This window comes from Terrapene carolina, unplaced genomic scaffold (assembly GCF_002925995.2).
Source record: "Terrapene carolina triunguis isolate 2854851 unplaced genomic scaffold, T_m_triunguis-2.0 Scaffold102, whole genome shotgun sequence".
NCBI lineage: Eukaryota > Metazoa > Chordata > Testudines > Emydidae > Terrapene > Terrapene triunguis.
The window spans coordinates 2,725,564-2,752,812 of record NW_020664453.1 but is presented as its reverse complement, the minus strand read 5'-3'; the positions used below and the strand labels follow the sequence as shown (position 1 = coordinate 2,752,812).

Sequence of the window (27,249 nt, the reverse complement as noted above, 5' to 3'; positions counted from 1 at the left end):
AGTAAGAAGAGTATGACAACATACGACAGCTTTCCCTACGGGTACGTCTATACTTACCTCCGGGTCTGGCGGTAAGCAATCGATCTGGGATCGATTTATCGCGTCTTGTCTAGACGCAATAAATCGATCCCGGAAGTGCTCGCCGTCGACGCCGGTACTCCTGCTCCGCGAGATGAGTACGCGGAGTCGACGGGGGAGCCTGCCTGCCGCGTGTGGACCCGTGGTAAGTTCAAACTAAGATAGTTCGACTTCAGCTACGTGAATAACGTAGCTGAAGTTGCGTATCTTAGTTCGAAGTGGGGGGTTAGTGTGGACCAGCCCTACCACTAGGATGTACTGCTTCTTCTGTCTATGTTTGGGGAGAGACCGATGAGTCATTAATGTTTACATTTAAGCTGCTTTTTAAAATAAGGCTAAAAGATGGATTTCTCATTTTGCCATGCATCTCAGTAACACCTTCTGCCTTTATCTTAAATGGACTTCAGTTTCAGAGCAGAATGGTCTACTGCAGGCGTTGGCAACCTTTCAGAAGTGCTGTGCCGAGTCTTCATTTATTCAGTCTAATTTAAGGTTTCGCGTGCCAGTCATACATTGTAACGTTTTTAGAAGGTCTCTTTCTACTAGTCTATAATATATAACTAAACTACTGTATGTAAAGTAAATAAGGTTTTTAAAATGTTTAAGAAGCTTCATTTAAAATTAAAATTAAATGCAGAGCCCCCCGGACCGGTGGCCAGGACCCGGGCAGTGTGAGTGCCACTGAAAATCAGCTTGCGTGCCGCCTTTGGGGACTCGTGCCATAGGTTGCCTATCCCTGGTCTACTGTTAATCGTACAAGGCATCAGAGGGATAAAAAAAGTAAAGATCATTATCATTCCTAAAAGCATCATTAGGGAACTGCGGCAGGAAATCCAGTGGCTTCCCCAAAATGTGAATAGCTCCTTTTGGAAAAAAAAAAATCAAGGTAGCTAGCGACTTTTAATTAACAACTTTCAAGAAACTTCTAGCCTGTTAACACACATGCCCAAATGGTCAGTTGCATCCCTCCAAAAAGGGAAAGATCTCGGAAAAGAATGGGGACTAGTCAATGTCCTGCCTGAACACTGATTTCGATAGAATCAGTGACACCCTGTCTGTGGTTGTAGCGGTTACAGGCAAGAATATTTCAGCATTGGTTCGATTGCCTGTGTGAAGAAGGACTAGAAGTGGCATAGGAGAACAGCACTGCTGGAGCTGTGCAGAGAACAGTAATGCACAGCAAGAGTGTCAAACACACCTGTCATTAAATTGCCCTGACAAATAAAGCTTCTCTTTCATCACAGCAGAGTTAAGCACCCACAATACAGCCATGAATCAGCTTCTGCCGAAGAACAGTTTTCCATATACCAGCGTGCAGATAGGTGTGGTTAAGATACATTTAGGGCATTGTTGTAAAGCAGATTGAAATTTTGGAGCTGTGATTAAAGCTTTAAAACCAGGAAATCTATTTCACAGAATAAGTGATTCAGAGTAAAACATCAGCAATTTGACAGCGAATGAATGCCCCATCCAGCCTTCAAATTAGAAGTGCGTCTTGGGGTTTTGCCACTGAAATGCATCAAACGTGGACTGGGTGCTTGCTTTTTCCCTTAAGATGCTGTCTACCTTCTTCTAACAAGCTTAGTTACCATATGGTTTAGAAGGAGTTAGATGAGGGCACAGACTGCTTACAGTTGTGTTTGAGAAGTTTCAGGTACCATTTAAACCCCACTTAGAGAAGGAGTTAGACTCTCAGATATTTGAAAACATCTATGTCTCGATCTGGAATTGGCCATTGCTTGGGACTCATCTTTTGACCCTCTAATGGAACAGATGCGTGAAGGTATATTCAGCTCACACTCAACTAGCACTGGCTTCTTCCCTGGTGAAGTGTTACATGAAAACAATCTGGGACAAAGCAGCAGAGGTTAAAAGCGACACTTGCATGCATGAGGCAAGCACGCTGTCTGAGAAGCGTCTCACCCTTCCCCATGCATCCCCTGCCCACATTACATGGAAAAGCATTAGAGTGATTCTGCCCTAACTGCCGGTGTTAATTAAAAGGGGAGAGATCAATCTCTGCTCTTAAGTAAGACTGATCAGCAAGTAGATCATTGCAATTCACAACAGCACATCTCCTCTGAATTCCTCCAAACAAAAACTGGTCTTGGAATGGGATCTGTCTGCACACTTCCAAACAGACAGTCCTTTTTTCTGGTACAACTTGCTTAATCTCCAGAAAGTTCAGTTTGCCAAAATACAGCTCAACGTAAAGAGCAGCAGCGGTTAATTGAGTCCTTTCCAAGAAACTCCAAACCTCCCCCTCCCCCCCCGCTCCACAATAGACAGACAGACAGTAATGGCCCCGTGCAAGCTGCAAGCACGCGAGGAATTGTAACGTACTCCCAGGAAATTCAAGACTTTGTGAAACATTTTGTTGGCAAGCAGCACACGGCAGTAAATCAAATCCTCATGGCCGCATTATTCTTCAATAGCAATGCTCATGACAGCTACTTCTGGATAATATAACTGCAGATGTACAGTTTATGCAAACATCTCAGCAAACGCTGCATGCTCTTTCAACTTACGCTGCATGCTCTTTCAACTTGTTATGCAGCCTGGGAGGAGCTGGATGTTTTCAAACGGCAACAACAACAAGCATCTGAAAATGTTAGCTACTTCCTGTCTGCTACCCTGAGGCCACTAAATCCATTGTGCTCAAATTAAACTGCAGCCTTCCATTCTATTTTCTTCTGCTCTCCCACCTCCCAAACCCTTCCAGCTTTTACAGCACAGCTTAAGATTCATTTCATACCTTTTATTCAAAAAGAAAAGAAAAAAAGCAGAACCTCTGGATGTTGTTATCTCTAAATATTTGCAGATGTTCTACAACCGAGGAGAATTGCATTTCAACCAAGAGTGCCTGTTGGATCTTTATTTTCCTCTTTAAAACAAAAACAAACCAAGACAATTGTTCTTTTGGTTATAAATCTATGAGTGAACTCATCTGACTGATCAAAATGGTTCAGAAATATAGAATGCTTTATGGAGCCAATTCATCGTCTCCTATCGGGGAACCAACGCTTCTATTAGGATGTTCAACATACATTACATAACTTGTCTAATAGGATGGGGCCACTCGCTCACCAAAAAAAATCCTTTTTTTTTTTTTAAATGCTTGTTCAGGTACAAGACTAATTATCAGGGATTTCATTCCGTATTAAGAGGAAAAAACAAGTGCTTCTGAGCAAGTGAGCGCTGATCTTTGTGATTAGTTCAATATCTCTTTTAGATGGTTTAGCCCAGTATTTCCCAAACTTGTGAAAGCTGAGCCCCTTTTCAGAAAAATTAAACCCATTTTCCCTCCCAGCAGCCCTACTCTGGCTAGTTCTTCGGGTCATCCCCACTGAGATGGGCTGGAGTAGATGTTCTGAGCATAATTCCTATTCTTTCTACGTAATTAACTATTCACTGCTCATCAAAGTATGTTGACTTTTGACACATCAGCATCTGACTTAGCACCCAATGAAACGAATGGGGCAGTTTGCAACTCAGACATCATTTCAAGTTCTCTGTAGAGATCTGCTTGAGACTACATCACTTATGCTCAATTCACATTTTGAAAGTTTTCTTCACAGCCATAACAGCTAGAAACTTTTTTTTTTTTTAAATGAAAGATGAGACTTCAGGAAACAACCTGTCCCAGTCTCTGCCCACACTTTGGGAAACAATGGTTTAACTCATTGCTTGATAAAAGTTGCTTTATCTTCTCTCAGGTACTTCTGAAAGACTTATCACAGTGGTCTGGGAAGACAATTACAGGTACCTGTAGGTGTTCTGGTCCATTTCTGTCAGCACAGCTCATTACAATGGCCTTAACTAGATAGACTATGAGAAATGTGTCTTTTAGCAACAAATCTATACCAATAGAGAATTGAAGTGTTTTGTTGTTGCTGATGAGCTTATTTCCACTCTGTCTTTCATGAGCTCAACTTCTCAACCTTCTTGTAAAATATTAAACATGGAAAATTGCACAAGCGATCACAGGTAGGGGTGTGTGTGTGTGTGTGTTTTTCAGGAGTAATTTAGCACAAATGGATCATGTTTTATGAGCTGTATACTTTCAGATAATGGGTTTTTTTTGTTTTTAAAAACATTTTCAAGTACCTCTGGGGGTGGGGAGAATAATGAAGAATGGTATAACAAGGTAAAGTATCAACACCACAAGTTATCTACAATTTATACTTCGCTAAAGGAATGTATCCCACGTTCTAAATGATATTTCTCTAGGTACACATTCCAACATAAAAGAGGGCACCCAAAATGTAGTTTACCATCATTAGAGAGAGGTCTGAAATTGTATATTTGATTGGGTAGAAAATAGAACCTAGCCCCCTTTTTAAAAGATCAAATTTTAAGATGCCAACTGGGAAAATTAAATCACTAATAAATTCTTTATTAGAGAAACTCTGGAATCCTTCAAAATAAGTGCAGGAATGTATCACAGAACCTTCAATCATTCGATCAGAAAACACTGCAGAGATTAAAGAGGCATTTTCCATAACAGCAGATACCATCATTTCCCCCTACTTTAGAACTCCACAGTTAATCACGACAACATTAGCAGTAGGTGAGATGTATATTAAAGGCATCAGGCCTGCCTTGCTAGCCAAAGGATTAATGCTGGACTTTAACTCAAGCCATATAGGCAATAGTCAGGAATGCAACCGCATTTTACAGTCTGAACGACAGGAAACAAACAAACAAAAAAATCTGTCCTGCAGCAGCAGCATGATTCATCACGTACTCAGGTTCAGGATACAGGGCTCTGGCAGGATTCAGGGTGTTTAACAAGCCATACCTCAATTACTAGGAGACTCAAATGGCTGACCTATGGGCATCTGAAATGACGACTCTTACCTACAAGTTCGGATTTAGTATCCAATACATTGCTGAACAGCTTGGTTACTCTCCCTGCTCAGGATAAGTAGCAGTTAAGCAGGACCAGTCCTGCTTTGGAACACTGTCAAACACCCATCCTTCCCCATAGCTGTGATGTTCCAGAATCATAAGTTATGAGAAGGATGAGCCCAACTATAGGTCACCGAGTCCGTCCTCCTGACACGATTACCCTCTATAGTCCCTTACATTTACTGTGGGCTTTGTGCAGGGATTTTAAATGTTTCAAAGAATGAGAGCTTCCCTCACTGCCCTTGGGAGACTATGCCACAGGACTAGAGGCTGCCTTCCCAACTGTAAAGCGGACCATGCTCAGAAATGTTTAAACTGCTGTAGTTTTGCTGCTAGTTTGGCTGGGGTGTCACTTTTATAATGCTGTTATGGAAAAATATTTTAATAATAATATTAATAGCCCTTAAGTGCCTGACTTTCAATGGGACAAAGGCTCCTAAGTCACTTCTGAAAGTGTGTAGATTGACTGGGTAGATAGATTTGAGTTCATATGTTAAGAGGAGAGGATTTATTTAAGATGGTGCTAGAGGTAGATATAATTTCTCCCCTACTTTAAGACTCTACAGCTATGTGGCTGTATTCCTGACTATTGTGTGTGTATGGTTTGAGTGCGACAGTAGAGCATTAATTATCTGGATAGCAAGCTAGGCCTGATGACTTCAACTTTCTAAGTCACTTTTGGTTCCTAAACCACTATGGTACTTTTGAAAGTTTATCCTGAGAGCCCGTTTAAGTTTCTCTCTACATTTCATCCCACCACTCCTAGTATAAACCTTAAATAGATTCCTTCCTGGCATCAACGGCTTCAAGCATCTCCGTAACTCAACAATACTTATTTATTCTTTTAACTAATTGTTTTGTTCCCCCAAATCAAACTCCAGCAGCTATAAGTTACAGACCACATAAGCTTTTTTTTTTGTGTGTGTGTGGGGGGGGGGGGGGAGAAGAGGAAAGCAGTTATAAAAGACAAAACTTTCAATAACTCCTAATCTCCCTCTCCATATCATCACTCCCCCAAACAGTCACCCAGCTATGAAGTGACTTGGAGGGGGCCCTCAGAACTGGCAAAGCAAAGCAGAAACTAAGTTTACTGACAGGTAAGAATCCTCATTGTCTGAGATTGTCTTTACAACAATGCTCTTAAAAAAATATACCCAACTACACAAGGATTTAGTGACAGTAAGAAACAGGTACTTACGGTCTGAAGAGCTCTACAACTTACTGCTGCACCTAGGGGAGAAGAGTCTAAACTGGCAACCCTTTGTGAATGCCAGAAGAGACCACTCTGCAAACCTCCTCTTTGCCAAGGCTCAGGCTACAATTCATGTCTCATGAGCTCTACTCTTCTGGGTGCAGGGAATTCTTTCTAGAACAGTCTTCTCCTATACACTTCCTGGTCCTTAGCTAAGGAGTTTGAATTTCAGAGGCTTACATCCCCTCCCACACAACCAAGCTTATCAAAAGATTTCCCTCTCTTGTCCTCATGAGAACTTTTTAGCGCTTTTAGAATATCCAGCACCCTCCACCCCCTACAGTTCAAGTGTGACTAGGTTAGGACAACAGTTTGAGGGAGGAGTCTTGCATCCCAATTCAAACGACAGGAGCACGTGACCCTTTGTCATAAATAATGGAAGGAAAGCCCACTGTTTCCCTGTAAGAACCCAAATACAGCCCTCTGGAGAGTTCCCAGGCTGGCAGCCTGGGCATGCAAAGGCAGACAACACTGTTTAGAAAGACAGATGGCAGAAGGTGCTTAAAGGACAATGAAGTTGCAATGTGAAGAAACAAAGGACAAAACAGGACAATAATTCTTTACGCTGGTCCAAATTAATACCACCATCAGGACGAGAGATCCTGCCAGAAAAGACTTTTCCCCATCTGATGGCTTCACGAGGTCAAGAGCTTTCATTTTAAGGGGTATCTGAAAGCCAACCAACATGTGAATCCTCCTGGAAACTAACCGAAATGCCAGAGGAGGCCAACAAAGCGCACTTCATCTGTGAGGAACCACCAAGGAGAGACTCTATTGGAAATCCCATCATATTCAGGGGAAGGCACAGGAAAACATAGTAACTAGTTCCAAGTATGGGAATGAGTCCCTTGTGGAACAGATCTGGCAAGTTCTCACCAATCCAAATACTAGGCTAATGTTGATACACCCACTGTGAATGCTTCCGCACGCACGCACGCACCACTCCCTGGGAAAAAAACTTTCTGCCTGCTCAAATAATCTCCTGCTAGATTACTTGTGCCGACCGTGAGGTACTGATTTCCTGCCCAGTTTGGTAGAAAGCAACTCATCTCTCTCCACAACAACTGGACCCTGGTTCCCCTGGGTTTGTCTGTTGGCACCTGTATTGTGGGGCTGAGTTTGCCATGACAACCTACTGTTGCAGAAGATCGTCTTGGAGCTCTCTAGACCATTCCTGTTGCGAATACATTTACGTGGTAAGCTTTTGGCCATCTCTCACAAACTGTCTGAGGCACTGGATGTGCTTGGAAAAAATGGGCTTTGGTTGTCACAAGAAGCCATGCGGGATCCCATAATTGAGCTCTATGCGTAACGCTACAGCTTTCTATTCCCTAGAAAAGCAAAGAGGACTGCTGAAGGTAAAGTTATTCAAGTGCCCTGAGTTTCTAGGAAGATAGCTCTTTGTTTTAGGAGAAGGAGAAGAAGAAGGAGAAGCCTGGAATGGAGGCTTGAAATTGGGACGATGCATAAACAGAAAACGAAGAGCACTCTAAGGATCAGCCCTTGTCTCACAGGAAAGGGGGCAGGCAGCATTTGTTGCAAACTCTAAATTGCAGGTTTCTTGTATGACTGTACACCCTGTTCCGCTAACTGGGCTGAACATCATTCCCAGATGCAATGGTCAGCCAGACAAAGCCAGCCTCCGCTGTGAACAGCTGGAAGGCTAAAACCACTGATCTTTAGTCCCATGCGCTCTTGGAAAGATGTCATCCTCAGTTGGGAGGGAAGATGTCGAAGCTGCTGGTGGAAAATGCAAATCCACTATGGAGAGCAATGCCCAGGAAGCATGCTGAACCCTGGCTAGACAGGATCATCAAAACATACCACTTAATAGAGTTTTGAATCGAGATATCCCCATGGGGAACCATTAGAGATTTGATCTGTGGGGGCCCTCCCGGGGGCTGGGTAGGAGAAGCCTATTGGAGAGTATTTTCCACAGGCAGAACAAATAGGATAAGCCCTCACCCCTGTATTTTCTTGCTGCATCCTAGGAGTCTCATGACATTCACCTTCACATTCGCCTGGGAGCAGGAGACAGGGTGTTTTGCCCTTCTCATGCTGTCTAGCAGAGACTGATTCATAGAGGTGGTGGGTGAAGGAGAGCGAAGTTCTGTGGCTGCTGCCAGCACTTTGCTCTTCTGAGGGGTCTACAGAGTAGTGAGGGTAAGAAATCAGTGTCTGAAATTGCTCACATTCCAGTAGAAAAGCCCATGTAACAAGGCTAACTTGTGAAAAATGTTGGTTCCTGACATGGTAGCAGAGTAAGGAAAATTCCTTCTGTTTCCCCTTAACTTCATATTATATGTGAACGGCCCTGCCAGCAATGTCTGTTCCTTAAAGCCATCCTCTCCTGATGGCCTGAGGCTCCCACTCCTACAAAACCAGCAGTGACAGGGTTGTAAGAGTGGTGCACTAACCCCACTAGGGTGGGCTGATGGTGGCTTCATTCTCTGGCCCCATGGAAGAACCCGGGTTGGCTGGCTACACATGTACTTAAGTGCAAACAGGTCTGCTCTGGGCTACAGCTGTCCTTTCCCCAAGGCACGAGGCTACCTGAGGAAGGAATGTTGCAACTGTGGCAAGAGAGATGCAACATTCTGGCCCTCAAGCTCCGGACCAGGACTCTTCATGTAGCCTGCGACACGCATTGGTGGTGCAGCAGCAGCCCAACTATTCTGATCTGGGGAGCCTAGAATGCAGAGTCCGGCTACACTCTCTTTTGGTCTATTCCTATTAACTGGTTAACCAGCAGTCTGGTGTCTACACTACTTGGAGATTTTTTTTTTTTTAACCAATCAGTTCCCACCCCATATTTTTAGAGAGAAAACAGACTGCCACTGGTTTATTAGCAAGCTAAGGCATATGCTGAGCTTTATTACACAATCAGGAGTGATGTGTTTATGCCTGAAACCCAAGAAGAAAATAAATGAAATGACAAGGATCTCCAGTTTTTCCAGCACAAGAGAAATAAGTAATATAGAAGCACTCACACAATTAAATAAGAGCTACTTGGAAGTGTAATAATCAAGGCTTTAGAAATATTAATGAGACACATCGGATGTGATACCAAAAAAAGCACAGTAGCCTGAAAGCTTCACCTAGGGGGATCATGAGTTACATACGGTACCTTAATTTCTCCTCCATTAGTCTCATTTCTGTTTTACCAACAGGATTACAAGCTAGTAAACAAATGCATTTATTCTGGGCAATGAACGCTAAGGAGGCGAATGAAAAACCAACTTAGAAATCCCACCATCTTTCACAAGTCCCAAGATCTCTAAGCATTAGGGGGCAGTATAGGAACACTGACTAGCTAGTGCTTTGTTATGGTGCATCTCTCACACTAACTGCTGATGCATAGCTAACACAGCAGCAGACATTGATTTATGTTCAACTTTCCATTTCATCAGAGTGTGTTACAGAGCGACATACAGAGTTCAAACTTTGGAGAAAATATATAACCAGAGTGTGTCTCATGATTATTAGATATGCACATGTGTGCGCATATACATGTACACACACGCACACTTGCATGGCATTTACTCATTACTAATAAGGCCTTAAACTTTTGTTTGTAGCTCTTGAGCAGTAACCCTTTTGTCCATTGTTAGGAACAGGAGCGATCTAGTCTATTGCTGTTGACATTAGGCATAAATTTAGCTTTCTAACTAGGATGGGAAGAGCGTCCCTGACCTTTTTGAAGATGAGTGAAGGGAAAAAATGTTTTTGTACTATAGGTCACTATTAGGAAGGGAAAGGAATTTTAGCAGGTAACCATCCATGTGACCATAGTACAGTCACATGATAAACATGAGAGTTTCCTGCCACTAGTTCATTAACATTCTGAACCCATATATGTGTACACGGCACTTGTTAAAGTGTTTCATTTTTGGCAAGATGCCTGGCAGCAACAGGGATCTAATGACAATGCTTTACCATCAAGTGTGTCCAAGCTTTGCACAACTGAAGGCTGCATTTACCATTTGCCACAAGATGAAAGGTTGCAGCTAATTTTTATAAAATGGAATAGATTGTAGGCATTCTCCACCACAAACTCCAACACAAAGTTGTGGCCTGCCACTGGGGCATTACATGCTGGGACCAGTAGTCTCCCAGGGCCACCATCATCTTGGATACAACTAGATTTCAGAACTCTGCCGGTCACGCATTTGGCCCACAGGCTATAGTGAAAACGGCTTCACGATGAGAGTTTTTACAAACCTCATCAGCCCTAGAGAACCTCATACCCAGTATTACAATGTAAGAGCCTGTTGGGCTCATAGCTGTGCGTGCTATACTAAGATCTACTCCCTCCCAGTGACCCTTATGGCTTCAACCACCACCGCTATTCCAATACACCCAAAACCTGCCCCCTTATCTCCAGTCTCTCCTACAAAGCCATAAGCCTGAAGGAGGAGATGTCCACGGTCATCTCTAACCTAATCACCCCTCAAACTGACCTCATTTTCCCCTGTAATCTTCATTGACAACTCTACAGGTCTTCGAGACCGGCTGGGCTGATCTCATTGTTCCCCATGACCCTTCTCTCCTTTGTTCTCCTTTTCCCATTCTTGGCCTTGTGTCTCCTACCATGCTTCCCTTGATGCCTGGAACTAGTTCTCTGGCTTCGCATGCCAGGCCTCTTCCTCCTCTAACCCTGCTAAAAGCTAGCTTTGAAAGGCAATCCCTCCTCCTTTGGGATCCTCAGTAATCCTCAGACCTTCCTTTCCTGAATATCCTGTATCTGGTGTTAAGCTCACTGGGGGAAGGGGCCAGATCTAGGATTCTGAGGTGCTGTGCAGATTAATGCTATTCTGTAATAGAATTTTTATGTTGACGTTACTGGAATCCATACTAACCACTAATAGACAAAATCCAAGGTAGTAGGTCAAGTCTGGAAAACAATTGGGGCATAGTTAGAGCACCCCTTATATTACACCAAGTCAATGGTCTTCAGTGATCCGATTCCACATCACGCCTTTACTACATTCTGGTTCCATTCCTTGCCTCCATCTGCTAGTGGACTAGTCAGTCTATTGCCCAGGCTGACACATGGGTCAGGGAGGCAAATCCTAACTACTTCAATCCTTCGCATTTCCTGTGTCCCTTCAGACATTGCCCTCTCCAACTCAGTGTTCTGTTCTGCTACAAAGATAAGAAATTAACTGAAAAGTAGCTAACAGCTCAACACAGAAACCCCCCAGCAAGACTGCCGGAGCAGGCAGAACTTTAAGTCTCCAGCATATCCATACGTGGAAACGATCCGAACATCTAAAAACATATATATATTAAGGTCGTTTTGGTACCAAGTTCAGACACCGCTAAAACATGGCATCCTTTCCAGGGGTGAGGGAGACGGCAGTTGGGGGTGGTAGAATTTGGGGTGGGAGGACAGGTTTTAGGGAAGCACTGCTTGTGACAAGTGAATCACGTGGAGGGAGTCCTGTTGCCCACCAATGGACACCAAGGCTACTAGAGCTGTGGGCCATTATAAACCAAAGGAAGGAAGAAATGCTTAAATTCCCTCTTTCACTCCTACCCCACATCCACTCGGATTAAATAAAATGTGTTACTTCTCAATCTGCTCCAACTTTTTTGAAATTTGGAAACCCCCAGAGGTGTGAGGTTGCAGGCTGGGGCGGGACAGGTAAGGACCAATTCCTCACTCAGCAGAATGAAAATTAAAACCCTGGAAACACATTTGTTATGTACAGGGAACAGAACTCAAGTTGCTGGCAGCAGCTATAATCGGTGAGGCATCATCTCTTTTCTCTTTGTCTCCTCCAATATCAGAGAGGCTTCGTAACCCTGAAACAGGCCAATCAATATTCAAATGTTCTTATTTTGACATAAGCGTGTTCAGGAAATGGGGAATTGTTTAAAAAAAGATCCTATCTCTCCATGCATGCACATCAACTGCAATACTGCCACAACAAATCATGATCAGTTTATCAAGTAAAGCTGTCTATTGCCCAAGAACTTCTCCTGTATACAAGTCATGAACCCAGATAACAGCAGCAACTGGTCAGAACAAATATTACCCACCGACAGCCAGCTCATTTGTTACATGAACAAGCACTTATTCCTTAAGAAATAAGATCATAACGCACCAAGATTTCACATTGAAGCAACCAGTACATATACATGGCATACAAAGAGGTTTCAGAGAAATTAAAAACATCTTACAAGTAATAAATCTTAAAGCTTCCATTCCAAATGCTCTTTAAAGTCCTTCCCATTAGGATCACGCATAGATTATACTGCCAAGTCTTGAATCAGGGCATAAGTAAAATGAACCATGGAAATGGAGGGGACACTTAAAGAACTCTGACAGACAAATTCTTACAAGGTGTCTCCTTGACACGCAATGATTTTTGACCCATATTGAATCTGCTTCTGCCTGTGGCTACAATTTAAGCTAGTGTTTGTTAAATGCGTTCAGTGATTGCAGTTGGAAAAAATTAAGTGGTTAACCAGAGGAAAAAGGTTCCAAGAACCAAAATCCAGCATGTTTTGAATTATGCACAAGCCCGTTATGACCGAAGAATAAAATAAAATCTCTACCCGCCTTCCTCCCCAAAAAAAAGCAATTTTGGAAAAATATCGATTGTAAAAAAAAAGAATCCGTGAGTAATTTGCTGTGCTTACAAAAAGCAATGTGGAATAGCAGCAGAAGGTTACAATTGATTGGCTACTTCTGGCTTTTTTCATTAAAAAAATTAATCAAGAGATAAAGCATCAGACTGTTTTCTGGGATCCTCTTGGAAACTGCAATGCTGACATTAAGAAGCCAAGGAGAGACATGCAACACCACCAAAAAGAATCAGGAAGTTCAAAACCTACCTGAAAGAAGCCTGGAGGGATGGGACCGCCTGGCATTCCATCATTAGGAGGAATGTTTCCTAGTACTGGACTTGGGGCTGCAGCTGCGCTCTGCAGGAAACAGAAAGATGGACAAATTGATTTCATGTCAGATTTAAAAGACAACCTCTCCTGCCATACCTCACTATACCAATTAACCCACGACTAATCACTGATAGCATCAAAGGGGTATGAAATCAACCCTCACCCTCTATGCCCATTTACAGAACACTGGGCTTAAGCACTCAACCAAAATGGAAGCCGATGGTGGTGTTTAGGTTTAATATCTTGGGACCAAATATTGCTCAGGTCACCTCTATGCCTGGGTGCAACTGAGGGCAGGGATTGACCCTAAAGTGACTTTTTAAACAACTTTTCCACGCCATCCATTTAATGATGGTAAGTACGTATTTTAGAAATCCAACAGCGTCATTCATATCAAAGGAAATCAGCAAAGATGCCCTCAGGTGACGCATCATCATCAGCTTAGATTTTTTGTTTGTTTGTTTAACTCCAAGATTTTTTGGAACAAAAGCAGCTATGTCTCTTTCCCTACTGATTTTCCCTTCATGGATCATCAGTGAGGACTCTGAACCCACTGTTCAGGGTTTCCAATTGACCTAACACTCTCTTCTTTCTCTCCCCCCACCCACCATTTATTTACTTCCTTGTTCCTGCACCAGTGTGTTCTCTCTCTCTCTGAGGTCAGCATGCTTCTGGGAATGGAGTTCACATTATCCATTAACAACCAAGAGGAAGAGCTCATGTTGCACCCTGTTCATGGCCCTGCAAAAACTGGGGCTTTTTAAAAACAAACAAAAAAACCCAACCACGATATTTAGTATCGTTAATCCATTGGAGAATCTGATTTTGGATTCTAATGTGTCAAATTTGGAACTATTTAAAAAAAATAAACGTAACAAGTCTGCTTTATTTTTCCAGATTTGCCGCACTGTTTTGCTCTGTCCTCCAAGAAGATGCATCCCCCACCTTGCAAGTGTGCCATTTTATTATTTGTTTTCAAGTAAGTGTCTTGTAATAACTGCCAATGTTTCAGCTCTACATACAGCCCCTTCTCTCCAGGCCCCTCACAAAGCCTGTGCATTTCCTTATATTTTAGTTGCTTGGACGGTATTCCTAAACTGCAAGTGGCTCTGCTGAAAGCCTTTGTTTTGGTAGACAAATGATTTGGTTTTGTTCACCCTTGTGTACAGCAGAGACTGCAGGTTACTTGGATAATGCTTGTTCCTATTTAGCAACCGTATTAATATTTACTCCCTCTAGATTATATACATTGTGGGGCAAAGGGGAATTCTCTGGCATGCAGATCAGCCCCATAGTGGGCCGTGAAACAGAACACCTTCTGGGTTTTGCTGGGTGAACAGGCCATTTTTATAACGACAGTAGGTAAAGATAAACAGCTGCAAGACTAAACAACTGAGTATTCACTTTCAGTTTATGAACCAATCACTCCACTTTGGCCTTTCACCTATGGATACAAACTGAAGGATCTTAGTTTAAATTTGGCAGATTCTGCTTGTGTTAAAAGAATAGCTGTACACACTGAACTAGCCTGCTACTTAATATAAGTGGCAGTTTCTGCTCTGAAAAGGAGCAGTATTATGTAAGGCTGCTGCTACTCAGAAGGAAAAGAAAGATTTCTTCCCTCACCACCACAGCTGACAGAAATGTCCCTTCTAGGACAGGGATAACCATTTTGCTGTAAAAATTTTGCTGTTGCTCATTTATCTGTAGACAAGAGAGCCAATACTTCCAGTGCCGTTTTAAAGATCATAGTAATTTGAAAACCAATGTGATCGAGTTTAATGCAATCAGTGATTACTTTCCTTTGAATTTTTATGATGAGCTTGTGTACTTGATGTTACATAACAGAACTCTCTCTCTTCCTCCAGTCATTTAAATTGCATTCACAAAGGAAAACCCACAAGATAGCAAAACACAGCAAGATCCTCTTTCCTCTTGGTTTAAGTCCCACACCTACAAATCTCCCCTTCCCACCAAAACTTCTCTAGAGAGAGCAACACTGGAGAGTCCATTTTAAAAAGGTAAAAGGCATCTTTTCAAGTGTTTATCGTAATTTATGTGATGGCAATTTCAACAAAACAAGAAACTCGGAAAGCATTCAAATGGGCAAGATAAGCCTTATGACAAGTCAGGAACGAGCTGAAAAACACCACAATATTTCACCCAATTTCAGCCAACAAAAACCCTCAGATTCAGAGTCCAGATAGTGAGTTTGGGTTCAGAAGGCCCCATATGACAGTTAGCACATCAACCAACTGAATTCACCTCTCCTCCATAGCCTCTCTCTCTTCTATCCTTCACGCCAAGCATCATTGGATGTATGTATGTAAACAGGGAGGGGAGGGAAGCCAGCTTAATAGAGCTTTTAAATTATTAAGCCATTTTCAGTTTTTGGTAGAAAATTTGCCTCGAGGCTAACAACCTGTATGCCTGGGTTTCAGTTCAGTGTAATTTGAAACTGCCACGCTATTTACACCTTGCTGAGAAAAGGCTATGTTACCAATGCAAAGTACAAAACCCAACACAGTAATACTGAGCAGCAAGACTGAAATAACCTATTGAGCATAAATAAAGCCCCTCATACGCATGGGATCATTATTCTGCAAGTGTTTTTTGAAGGAAGGAATAATGGTCTGGTTGTGGGGAATGCCCCTTTTAGCGAGGGCACAGGACCGTTTCTGCACAAATTAGTTCAGAAGGAACTTTTGCGCTCCTGACTTTTGTTTTAGGTTTCTCTGCCTTTGCAGGCAGCCAGCTCCTGCTCCACCAGTCGCATGCAGTGAGCTGTGAAGTCACAGCTATTACTTGCTCCAGAATGGTTCTGGGCACTGGCTAGTCAGGAGGGAAGCAGGGGACAAGTGCTGCTTTAGATTGTATGGGTTTGTAGTTCACCCGTACCTGCATTACATTTTATAGCCAAATCAGTGTAAAGCATTTTTATTAGACATTACAAATAATAAAGATCTCAAATAGACGGGCTGCTTCTAAAATGTCTTTTAGCCAGAACATGGCAACAACCTCTCCCCACAAAGCCATCCACAGCAATCATCATAAGCCACTGCTTTCACCCTTGCAAAGCTGATTTGGACCAAAGGCAATTTACAGGATGGATTAAAAAAACAAATGTAAAAAAATGTGATTTTTTTAAACATTTAAATTAATTAAAAAACAAACAAGCCTACTTACAATTAAATTTCAAATTGACCTAAGGTCCTAAGAACTTCTTATAATCTATTAAAGTCATTTAAATTAAATACAATAATTTTAAGCAGTCCATGTTTGTTGCCAAATTTTAAAGGAAGGCAAACCACTGAACCGGTGGAAGTCACTTGCTAAGCTCCTAGAACCAGAGTTTATAGAAATATTAAACCAGCTTTTGGACAGCCTTAGCCTCTTCTGCAGGTGCAGAGAGAATATTCTCTTCAATTCAGTTTATTCAACCAGCTCAGTTCAGTTCATTCAAAGTTAAGAAACCAACTGGGAGCTGAAAAGGAAGGAGAGCTTGTTCACCTCATCCAATCTAAATAAAAACCAGGTGTGAGGATGAGCTCTACTAGTTCTAAAAATCTTGAAGAGCATGGTGACCAGAAACAATCAGTTCAATGGGTTAGCTACAAATAACATTTTTGGTGTTTAATAAATCAGTTAGCTTTAAATGCAAAATATTCTATTTTTTTTAAATGTATCCAGCACTTAATTTTTTACATTAAATAAAACTACCCAACAAGTGCATTTTTAATTTAAATTAAATTACCATTCAAGTAGAACTTGACAAAAATCACAAGTAAAATATTAATCTGGTAAATAAGGAATGCATTTGCCATTTTCTGATATAATAAAAAAATGTAAAGATTAAGAATCTGAACAAATGCAACTTACATAGTTTAACTGCTTAAATAAGTAAGTGTGTACACACAAACCCCTCCTGGTTAGCAAAAAGTAGTAACAAACAGTGCAAAGGCTATATTTAGTTGCAAATCAACATGTTTTAATAGTTACAAACTAATGAGAATCAGTCCTTTAGAACTGAAAAGAACTAAAAAAGTACAAATGTAAAACATGATTAAAATAGGTGATTTACTTGCTGATTTATATCATGATTGAAGTCAGTGATTTAAATTGCTTTGATATAAATTAATCCACCTCATCAATTTACAAAACTAGATTATGAACCCTGACATTCCAGGTTTAATAGCAACTGTCAACTCTCAGGAGGTGCTACCTAGACCAGTCTCTGTAGTACTGGTTACAACATCTGAGCAGCCTTTTTGGTGGATCATACATTTAAGGAGCCCAGCAGTGATTTTGTCATCAAATAGCCACGTCCCATTCCTGTACACAATGAAGCAGGCCTCGCCTCACCCCACCAACTGTGATGGCCATACATAACTGGCTCTCAAAAGCACAGGCAGGTGGAAGACTTATTTTTATTTAAATCATTTCAGTAAAAATTATAGGGTGTCCCTAGATGAGGAAAGTTTATATCGCAGGCAGTGTGTGGTCTGTGATCTCTGGAATGGGAGTCAAGAAACCGGCTGAGTAATCTGATAAAAGTCACTTCACCTCTCTGCGCCTTTGTTTTCCATCCCATTCACATTGTCTGTCTCGTCTATGTAGGCCAGAGGTTAGCAAACTACGGCCCATGGGCCACATCTGGCCCGCAGGACCATCCTGCCCGGCCCTTGAGCTCCCAGCCAAGGAGGCTAGCCCCCAGCCCCTCCCCCCCCCGGCTGTACCCGCAGCCACGCCGCTGCGCGGGCAGGACTCTGGGCAGCGGAGCAGTGTGCTCCTGCCGAGCAGAGCAGCAGCGTGTCTAGCTCCGGCCGGGCGGCGCGGCTGCGACATGCTGCTCTGAGCGTCATGGTAAGGGGGCCAGGGGGGGTTGGATAAGGGGTAGGGAAGGGGGGGGGGGGGGGCAGTCAGGGGACAGGGAGCGGTTGGATGGGGCGGTCAGGGGACGGGATAGTCAGGGCACTGGGGGCAGGTGGGTTAATAGGGGTGGGGTCCCGGGAGCGAGCGGTTAGGGGACAAGGAGCGGGGTGTGTGTGTGTGTGGGGGGGGGGGTCAGGGAGTCTGAGGGGGGACAGTCAGGGGGCAGGAACTGTGAAGGGGCGGATAGGGGCAGGGGCCAGGCTGTTTGGGGAGGCACAGCCTTCCCTACCCGGCCCTCCATACAGGTTTGCAACCCCAATGTGGCCCTCGGGCCAAAAAGTTTGCCCACCCCTGATGTAGGCGGTGAACACAATAGGGTTCTAATTTCTATTAGGGCCTCGAGGAACTACCAAAATACAACCCATGCAGAACACACAAGAACAAACCCCTCATTTATGACTTAGTCCTGCCTTGAGTGCAGCGGAGTGGACAAGATGACTTATTCAGGTCCCTTCCAGTCCTACACTTCTATGATAAGAGAATGCTGCCCCAGTGCAACACAGGGTGTGCACCAGGGGTAGCGCATCTACTGCTGCCCCAGTGGAAAAAACAAACCCCCAAAACTCAGACAAAAAGTGTTAGGCTATGTCGACTGAGTTTCTCTCACCCATCGCCTCCCTTCACCGCACCTCTGCCCCCCAAGTCCCCACCCATTTGTAGCAGTTAAGACAACCTGCAGGTGTGTTGCATCCCTTGCAAATGGCTCAAAGGCAATAAAGAGCCACACAACCCATCACTGCTGTCCCAAAAAATAAGCTTCTATTAAATTCAGCATTATTCAAAGCCACTGGTGTGCTTCAACCAGGCTGCCTTCAACACACCCGTGGCCCCATCCATGCAAGCCTATGTTTAAACGTGACCTGACAATGGGGAGGGGGGGGGGGGAAAAAAACAGGCCTGTGCCTTGGAATACTATGGATGACATCACAAGTACAAGGAAGCAAAAGCTGAATGACAGGGGAAGTGATGTTTATCCAGGCTGTTTAAAGCCTAGGTTTGTGTTACCACTTATCTAAGAAAAGCACTCAGGAGAAAACATTCTTTCCCTTGGGGATTCAACACCCCTTCAGCCCAAATTAAGGGCTGAGAACGCAACTGTGCATCAGAAGCAGAATCCTCCAGATAAAACAGGGAAGAACCAGATCTGACATTCCTGGTATTCGTACAGTTAAAAATAACTAGCAGGAAAAACAAACCCACCCATTTCAGGCTGTCTTTATACAATACAGAGCAGGAAAAAAAAAAAAAGGGCACAAGCCCAATTTCTCTCCCCTTTGCAGGTCAGACTTTAGAAGTGACATGAAATCTTAATTCAAGCCCACTGAACACATTGCAGTTTCTCTGCAAGGCAGATGAATGCTTTTAATGAGAAAATATATAAGACCCAGCGCCAAACTGCAGCAAATCCACTTAAAATTTCCTTTATAAAGCCCTCTATCACACAAAATGCTTCTCTCCGAAGAAGGCAGCATTGCAATAAAGCTGCCAGGCAGTATTTTATGGTTTCCAGAGATTTCCAGCACACCATAATCCCTTGGTGGGAAACCTCCCAAAGCTAAACAGATCCCAAAGCATTTTAGAATAATACAGTTCACATATCTGGGCACTTCAGGGCCCATCTACACCACAGAAAAACTGTGTGCCATGGAGAGCAGAGGTGTTGTGATCTGACTGGTCACTGCCAATGGGCAAAGAACACATAGGTTTAACACCATGTAGGGGGACCTAGGTCAACCTCAGCTAAAACACTCATTTATCAAGGCTACCATACCCTGTTCAGCACATGCTGGCAATAAAGTCATCATGGCTGCCCTAAGCAATGGCAGAGAATCATGCACCACAAAATACATTTTGCTAGCGTACACAGACCCCCAGTCTAATTTAGCGAATACATTTTCCTGGTTGAATCAGAGTGTTGTGTTGCATTCTCTAGGCGAGAGCTAAGGAGCAGAGTAAATGGGGCACAATGAAAATGTTTTCAAGCATGTGCCCATTTTCCATGAAATCCCAGAATTGTTTTTCCATGATCCATACCCCCACACCCCGTTTATATGTAAAGTTCCATGCACATGTGGCACTTGGCAGAATTTAATAATTAAAAACCCACAAGTGCCCTGAGCACATTGCAGGATTGGAGCCAGATTGGCCAGTACTTGATGAATGATTTAAAAGACTGCAAAGTGAAATTTTACTTTTTAATTCTCCTCCCCAACCCCTCTGCTCTCCAGTAACAACACTAGGTTAAACACAAAGGTCCCTCTATACAACAGCCTACCTATGACCTTAGAGAAACAGTAGATCCCCAAATGCATGGGCTCTTGGACCAGCTCTGCAAGAGCACATGGCATGAATGAACTGGCAGTGGCTCCAGTAAAGAGTCACTACAATGCCATCAGATGCCACACTAACATGCTCTACATCAAAGGGATGTCTTTTCAACTGGTGGGTGGCCCCTTATCCATAAGCATCCACCTCTGAATTCGTTACCCCTTGCATTGCCTGGTATCAACTAAGAGTGTCTCAACTAGGTTAGCCTCCTCTCCTGCTATACTTCATCCCCACAACTACCTGAAGGGTGCACACACCAAGAAGAAAGGGAGGATGGTCTTGTGGTTAAGGCACTAGATGGGTGATCTGAGTTTGGCTCCCAGCTTTATTATATGCTTCCTGTGATATTGGGCAAGTCATTTAATCTCTCTCTGCCAAAGTCCCCAGCTAAAAAAAATAGGGCTAATACTACTACTTCTCCCGCACCCATTGTCATGTCTACTTGGATTATAAACTCTCCAAGGCAGGGACTCTTTCTTACACTATGAGCTTGTACAATCTTGATTGGGACATTTAGGTACTACAGAAATACAAAACATAGTTCAGAAGGGAGAGGAATGGTGTGGGGTGATAAGGAACTAGGAACAATGGGAACAACTGAAAATTTAGGCAGAAGATCCAGAAAAGGTATTTTACCCAAGAGGTCTAGTAGAGAGCTTTTCAAAGGGAAAAGGTACCCCTTGATGGAGACACTTAACATTAGACTGGGCAAGGCACTAGAGATTATAGAATCAGAGAAGTATAGGACTGGAAGGGACACGGAGAGGTCGAGTCCAGTTCCCTGCACTCAAGGCAGGACTACGTAATAACTTGACCATTCCTGACAGGTGTTTATCTAAACCTGTTCTTAAAATCCTCCAATGATGGAGATTCCACAATCTCCTTAGGCAATTTATTCCAGTGCTTAACTACCCAGACAATTAGGAAGTTTTTCCTATTGTCCAACCTAAACCTCCCTTGCTGCAATTTAAGTCTATTACTTCTTGTCCTATCCTCAGAGGTTAACAAGAATCATTTTTCACCCTCCTCCTTGTAACAACCTTTCATGTACTTGAAAACTTATGTCCTCCCCTAAGTCTTCTCTTCTCCAGACTAAACAAACCCAATTTTTTCCAATCTTGCTTCACAGGTCATGTTTTCTAGACCTTTAATCATTTCTGTTGCTCTCCTCTAGACTTTTTCCAAGGGGAAAATCCTGCAATGGCTGGAGGCACTGACTAGATGACCCCATAGATTCTCTTCTCTCTCCCCCCCCCCCCACATTTGATCAATTTTCTGGCTAAAGAGGGATTCTTCATATGAGAGGGACCCATGTTACCACTGAGCCAGTTTGTCAAACTAAAAGGTATAGTATTGGCTTGATTTTCTGAGGTGCTGAGAGGCCACAATTCCTACTGACTTCAATGGAATCTGCAGGTGCTGAGTACTTCCAATACTTCAGACTGCTACAGCGCAGAGGGAAGTGTTTAGGAGCCCGGGAAAGAGTTTTCATTTTGAGGACGCCAAGAGCTAGGGTATCTCTCTCGTTGCTTCAATTTGGGTGCTACATCAAGGAACAGAGTTCAACGTTATTTCTGTAGTGCCAAGAGCATGCCCGATGGCAAGGTGACTGCCTGAGAGCTCCTCCTAAGCAGACAACACATACGTTGTGGGTGGGGAGAAATGGTGAAGCAGAATGTGCATCTTCTGAGTTGGTTCCATGGCTTCTGTTACCTTTGTTGGTTATACATATTTCATTATTTGATAATAGAGGCGGTTATAAAGCCTGCTAAACAAACAAACAAAAAGTGTGGGGGGAGGGGGAATTCTGCAAAGCATTCCCCATTAGCCTAGCTCTGGTCCCACTAAAGGAGCAATACTATTACAATGCATTGTAACAGTGAAACACCCACTGACTGCAACGGGAGCACAGCTAGGCCCATTTGGCAGGCTCTCGAAAATCCCACCTTTACATTTTCAGGAAGATTGTAAAGGAAGAGGATGGAGCAGTGGTGCAACCGGTAGTGTTTCCTCAATGTAGGGAGCAGGACCGGAAGACTCCAAGATGAGAATGGGAGCTGTTACTTCAATAGCTTGGCACAGCAAAGACGGGGTAGCAAAGAAACGAAGCCAGGGAGGAGCTGACTTGTGCAAGGCGGCAGTACTCAAATTTGATGCTGAAAGGGATTCGGCTATTTTAAGGCTGGAAGGGACAATTATAGTCTGATCTGCATAATGTAGAACCTCATCCAATCGCTGCTGGTTTAAGCCCATAAATTGCTGTTTGAGCTATAGCATCTTTTTTGGAATGACATCCAATCCTGAATTCAAGAGCTCAAGTGATGGAGTATCTACCACATATCTAGGTAAGGGGAAGATGCTGAAGGGATTCAAAGTACCAGGCAAGGTAGGGCTATTTGTGCTTGCATTTTGGATGGATTGAAGGGGTGGGAGGGTGTCTAAGCAAGAGCCAAGGGCCCAGACAAGAAGGGGATTACAGTACTCAATGTTTGAGGATTCTGACTCATCACATTTGAGATTTTGGACAGTTAGTAGAACAGCCCCCTGTAAAGTCCCCCTTGCGTATAAGGACATATCTGTTGTAACTGGATGCGAGACAGGTCTTCCTACTGTGGATATTTGCAAGGCACAGATTGTGATGGGGTACAGCAGGTAAACAGTGTTATTTATACAGCACAAGATTAGGAAGTCTTTTGTGCAGCTATGTTCATTATCAGATTATACACACATGCTGTTTTTATTTGTCTAGTTATGTTAAAGGCTCTTTGCCAACCTCAATAAACACGCAGTATTAGGCAAATCACATCTTGTTACATGCCTATTGACAGTCACTTCTGGGTGGTAAAACCTTGTTGGCCATAACCAGATATTCACATCCACTGCTACAGCTGTAATTTCAGAAGCAAACATACTTAGCACTCACAAAGCACCTTGCACCCAAGGATCTCAAAACTCTTTGCAAATGCAGCATGACAGCCTACAAACAGGGACTACAGCCCAGTGATAAACTCGCTAGCCCAAGCGCACACAGTGGCAGAGTCAGGAGTGGGGCAGAGGTCTCCTCCCCCCCTCCCCCCCAAAGTCTCATGTTCTAAACCTATCAAGAAGGGGCTATCCACTGGGGAGAGGGAGGAGTGGGTTGGGGCCAGCTTGCTCTTCCCATCTTGCTAAATGAAATGTGGGGGAGGGAAGATCCTGGCTGGATTCTGGCCATGGAAAGGGTTGAGTACCATCAGCTATCTATTCATCTTCCCTAATTTTCTGGTGGTGACAGAGTCCAGGCCAGACTGACAGTGCTTCAAGCAACTCCAAGAAATGGTACTTTTATAAAAAAAGATTCATGAACCCAAGTTCCTCAAATCATTCAGCAATTCCTGGGATGGTTCACATCTTTCTGTGCCCCTGGTATTGTTGCTGGCATTCAGCTTTAGAAGGGAGTAGGTAATTTACCTCCTTCCAAGGGCCTGAGCTATGACTGACCTACTGTCCACGCACTTGGAGCACGGCATGATGTCAGACAGGGTCAGTTTATTCTTGGCTGGACGCACAACGCAACTCGTGGAACAGTTTTGAATAGATCTGTATTTTTTTTTTTTTGTAAACAGAAGCCGCCAGTAGGATAGCGACAATCTGGATCTCTGAGTTTTGCTTTCCAAACCTAGACACTCAGTTAACACACCAAGTTGGTACTCCAGCAGATGCCGTCTAAGCCTTTAAATCGCACACTAATTGCACTAATTGAGCTAACAGTCTCTGTTTCGTCTCCCTACCCTGAGTCAACCAGCGTCTTCTGGTACTGCTGTAGAGATCCAAGCTGTTGGCTTTAGTGTTATTTTGTCAGCCATTAAACGATTCATCAGAGTCATTAATTGATTTATTACTGCTGCCTGCGAGTATAGCTTTGCAAATAAAGAATGATGTAGGTCAGAACGCAATAGAAATTGGACAAAACAACACAGCTAGGAGCTGGATACTTGAATTATCTGTAGGAGAGCACTCATGCAGGCCCCCTGACACCAGGGTACAAAAAAAGACGATGTGCTGCTTGGCGGTGTTGCCAGAAGCCCTGCTAACTGGAACAGCCTATCAGCAGGGGGAAGCTGTGGTACTAAACACCAGCCTTCCAGTGCACGAGGAAGCCATTCAGGCTGTCACCACTGCCAAAAGCGAATAATCATGCACTCCTGTAATGCAATCCCCTGTACCTGGCAGCAGAACTAGAAACACAACAGAAAGGATGTGAAAATAACTGAAGTGTTGGAGGTACAGGATACCCAAATTGGGCTTCAGCCAGACTGAAATTATTCAATGCAACGGCAGCCTTAAAACCCTCACTCTTCGAGATGTACGTTTCTCTAGCGTTTTCACAGTCCACTAATTTGTTGTGGAGACTGAGCAGCAGCAGATTTACAAGGAAATAATCAACTGCCTCTATCTCCTTTCAATAGTGAACAGGACCCCTCATCCCCACCCATTATGCTCTATGGAGCAGAATTTTCCCTGGCTGAGATGCACAAAGTAGACCTGCATCTACAATCAGACCCCTGTAAATCTCAAGTCCAGGGTGCATTAGCAGCCAAAGGAATCCCTGTACGAGGTTTGGGCATCACCTCGCACACATGCCAGAAGCAGTCCATATGCAGTATGGATGTGTCTACAGCATATAACTGGCAGCCTGTGTAGATCTTGTCCAGTAACACAGGAAGCATAGAGAGGAAAAAAGGTTTTCCTGTAGTGGAGCATAATCATACTCAATGTATTAAACTCATACGCAATGCAAAAGAGTCTGACGCGCAAGGGCATAATGGTTTTAAGTCAAAATATACATAGCACTTAAAGAGCGATTAAAAACAAGGCTGTTTTCCTAAACTAATCTTTAATATGAAATCCACATTACCCGACTATGTTAATTGCATTCAAGGGGGAATATATATATATATATATATATATATACACACACACACACGTAACTATTGACCTAAGCCTTCTGCAGCATGTGTCGCAATCATAAGAGAAATATCCTCACATGGCTCAGTGCGTTTTGGTGAAGGATCTGGAGCGTGTCATTCCAGCAGAAGGTAGTGATGTAATCTCCACAGGAATAGTTATTCTGCTCTTGTATCTCACACCTCACTAGTGGTGCAATTTACACATCCGCAGACAGGGCCCAGGGCCCACTACGTGGAAGACAAACAGCAATTCACTTTCCAAGTCCAGATTAACTATGAAAACAATTTGCCTCTGTTTAGGCGGAAGCCCTGTGTGCTGGAAAGTGTCCAGTAAAGAGGGCTGTCACACAAGGACTAACCTCTAAATGAGACAGAGCCTTTCTGCATGCTGCATTCTAGCTGCAGCTTGAAAACACTCAGTGTGGTACTTTAACCACATGGGGGAAACGAGAGCTCAAATGCCACAATTCACTACTTCATGCTACTGTGTAATGGAGGACCAAGGAGTCTCCTCGTGTTGGTTATTACTAGCAACGTTGTGTGTGGGGGGGTAGAAGACTTTGGAAGAGGAAAGGGCATTTTGCTGGGCATCCCGTTTGACACCACTTCACCACCCTTCTAGTTAGAGGCCTGGACGGGACGTGAGCTTTTCATCACCACCGTTGAGTCAGAATTTAAGGCAAGAAGCGACCACCAGATCATCTAGCCTAACCCCCTGTATATCACAGGCCACCCACCTCCCACACATTAAACACCAAAACCAAAATATTACAGCTCACAGGAGACTAAACTACAGAAGCTCGCTCTCCTTCATCAGCCACCTTACCAGCACTATTAGCTCCTACAGACATGGAGCAGACCAGGACCCGAAATCAAAATCCCGGTGTTGAACTGATCCCCTTTCTAAAATTCCACAGCCACACAGCCTACCCAAAAGCTATCAAAAAGCATGCTAGGCACACTCAGTTACAGCATCTAATGAGCTCTATTTAAAACGTGGGGTAGAGTTTAAAGTGTGGTTATATACTATAAAAAGTGACTTTGTAAAAGTGGCAGCACCATGGGCCTCCAGGTTTATTGCCTAGCTATGACTCCTTCACAGGTGTGCCCACTTTTCAAGTAAAAAGGTGTTTTCTCCTAACTACCAGCTTTGTAGACTCAACCCAAGATCGGTGAGTCAATCTGCCTTCTCAAGCATCGCCATCGGGATAAAAGTTTCCGCAGGCCAAGTTCTGCCCTTGGTTACACACACACAGAACCCCCCACTGCCTTCAATAAGCTTGCTCAGGAGTAGCTGATTGGAATGGTTGATACACAACAAGAGAAGTAATAGAGTCCTGCTCACTTTCTTAGCTGCAGAGGCTCTGCAGGGCTACCAGGAGTAAAAAGCAGGAAAAACCTATTCTGGTCACTGAAGTCAGCAGATACGCAAGTATGCACAAGTGGCAGATCTGTGGAGCAGCGCAGTGGCATTTTTCCAGACTCACTTTTCAGAGCACATACACACTAAGTAAAATACACTCCCCTGCCTGCCTAGACACATCTGTCTCTTGTATAATTTGATTGTAAGCCTCTTTGGGCAGGGTCCATCTTTTAGTTCTGTTTGTACATAAGTAGGGCCCCTCAGTGCTACAGTAATACAAATAATAGAAGTTGGAGGAGGCACTCAGTTGACTAACAATTAACAAACTACAATACATTCACTTCCCTCAGACCCAACATCCAAAAGGAGATACTAGTTTTAAGCGAGGGAGCCAAGTAACTTGCACAGATCCTGGAGTCCGATCATAACTCCGAGGCATGGGGCACAGTGCATTTCGGGCTCAGACTGAAGTGAAAAAGGGGGATAATAGCAAAGGATCCTTTTAGAGCAGTAAAATAAGCTGGTTCCAT

The 27,249-nt window shown here is 43.5% G+C and overlaps 1 protein-coding gene across 4 annotated transcripts in view; it reads right to left on the bottom strand.

Annotated features, from left to right (window-relative positions):
* Positions 1 to 27,249, bottom strand: part of SSBP3 (single stranded DNA binding protein 3) — a 136,220-nt gene that overhangs the window by 26,931 nt on the left and 82,040 nt on the right. For all 4 annotated transcript variants that reach the window (XM_024219659.3, XM_024219660.3, XM_024219662.3 and 1 more), the window contains exon 5: positions 13,085 to 13,174. In XM_024219659.3, coding sequence (XP_024075427.1) covers positions 13,085 to 13,174 — 90 coding nt within the window. The remainder of the gene's footprint in view (positions 1 to 13,084; positions 13,175 to 27,249) is intronic.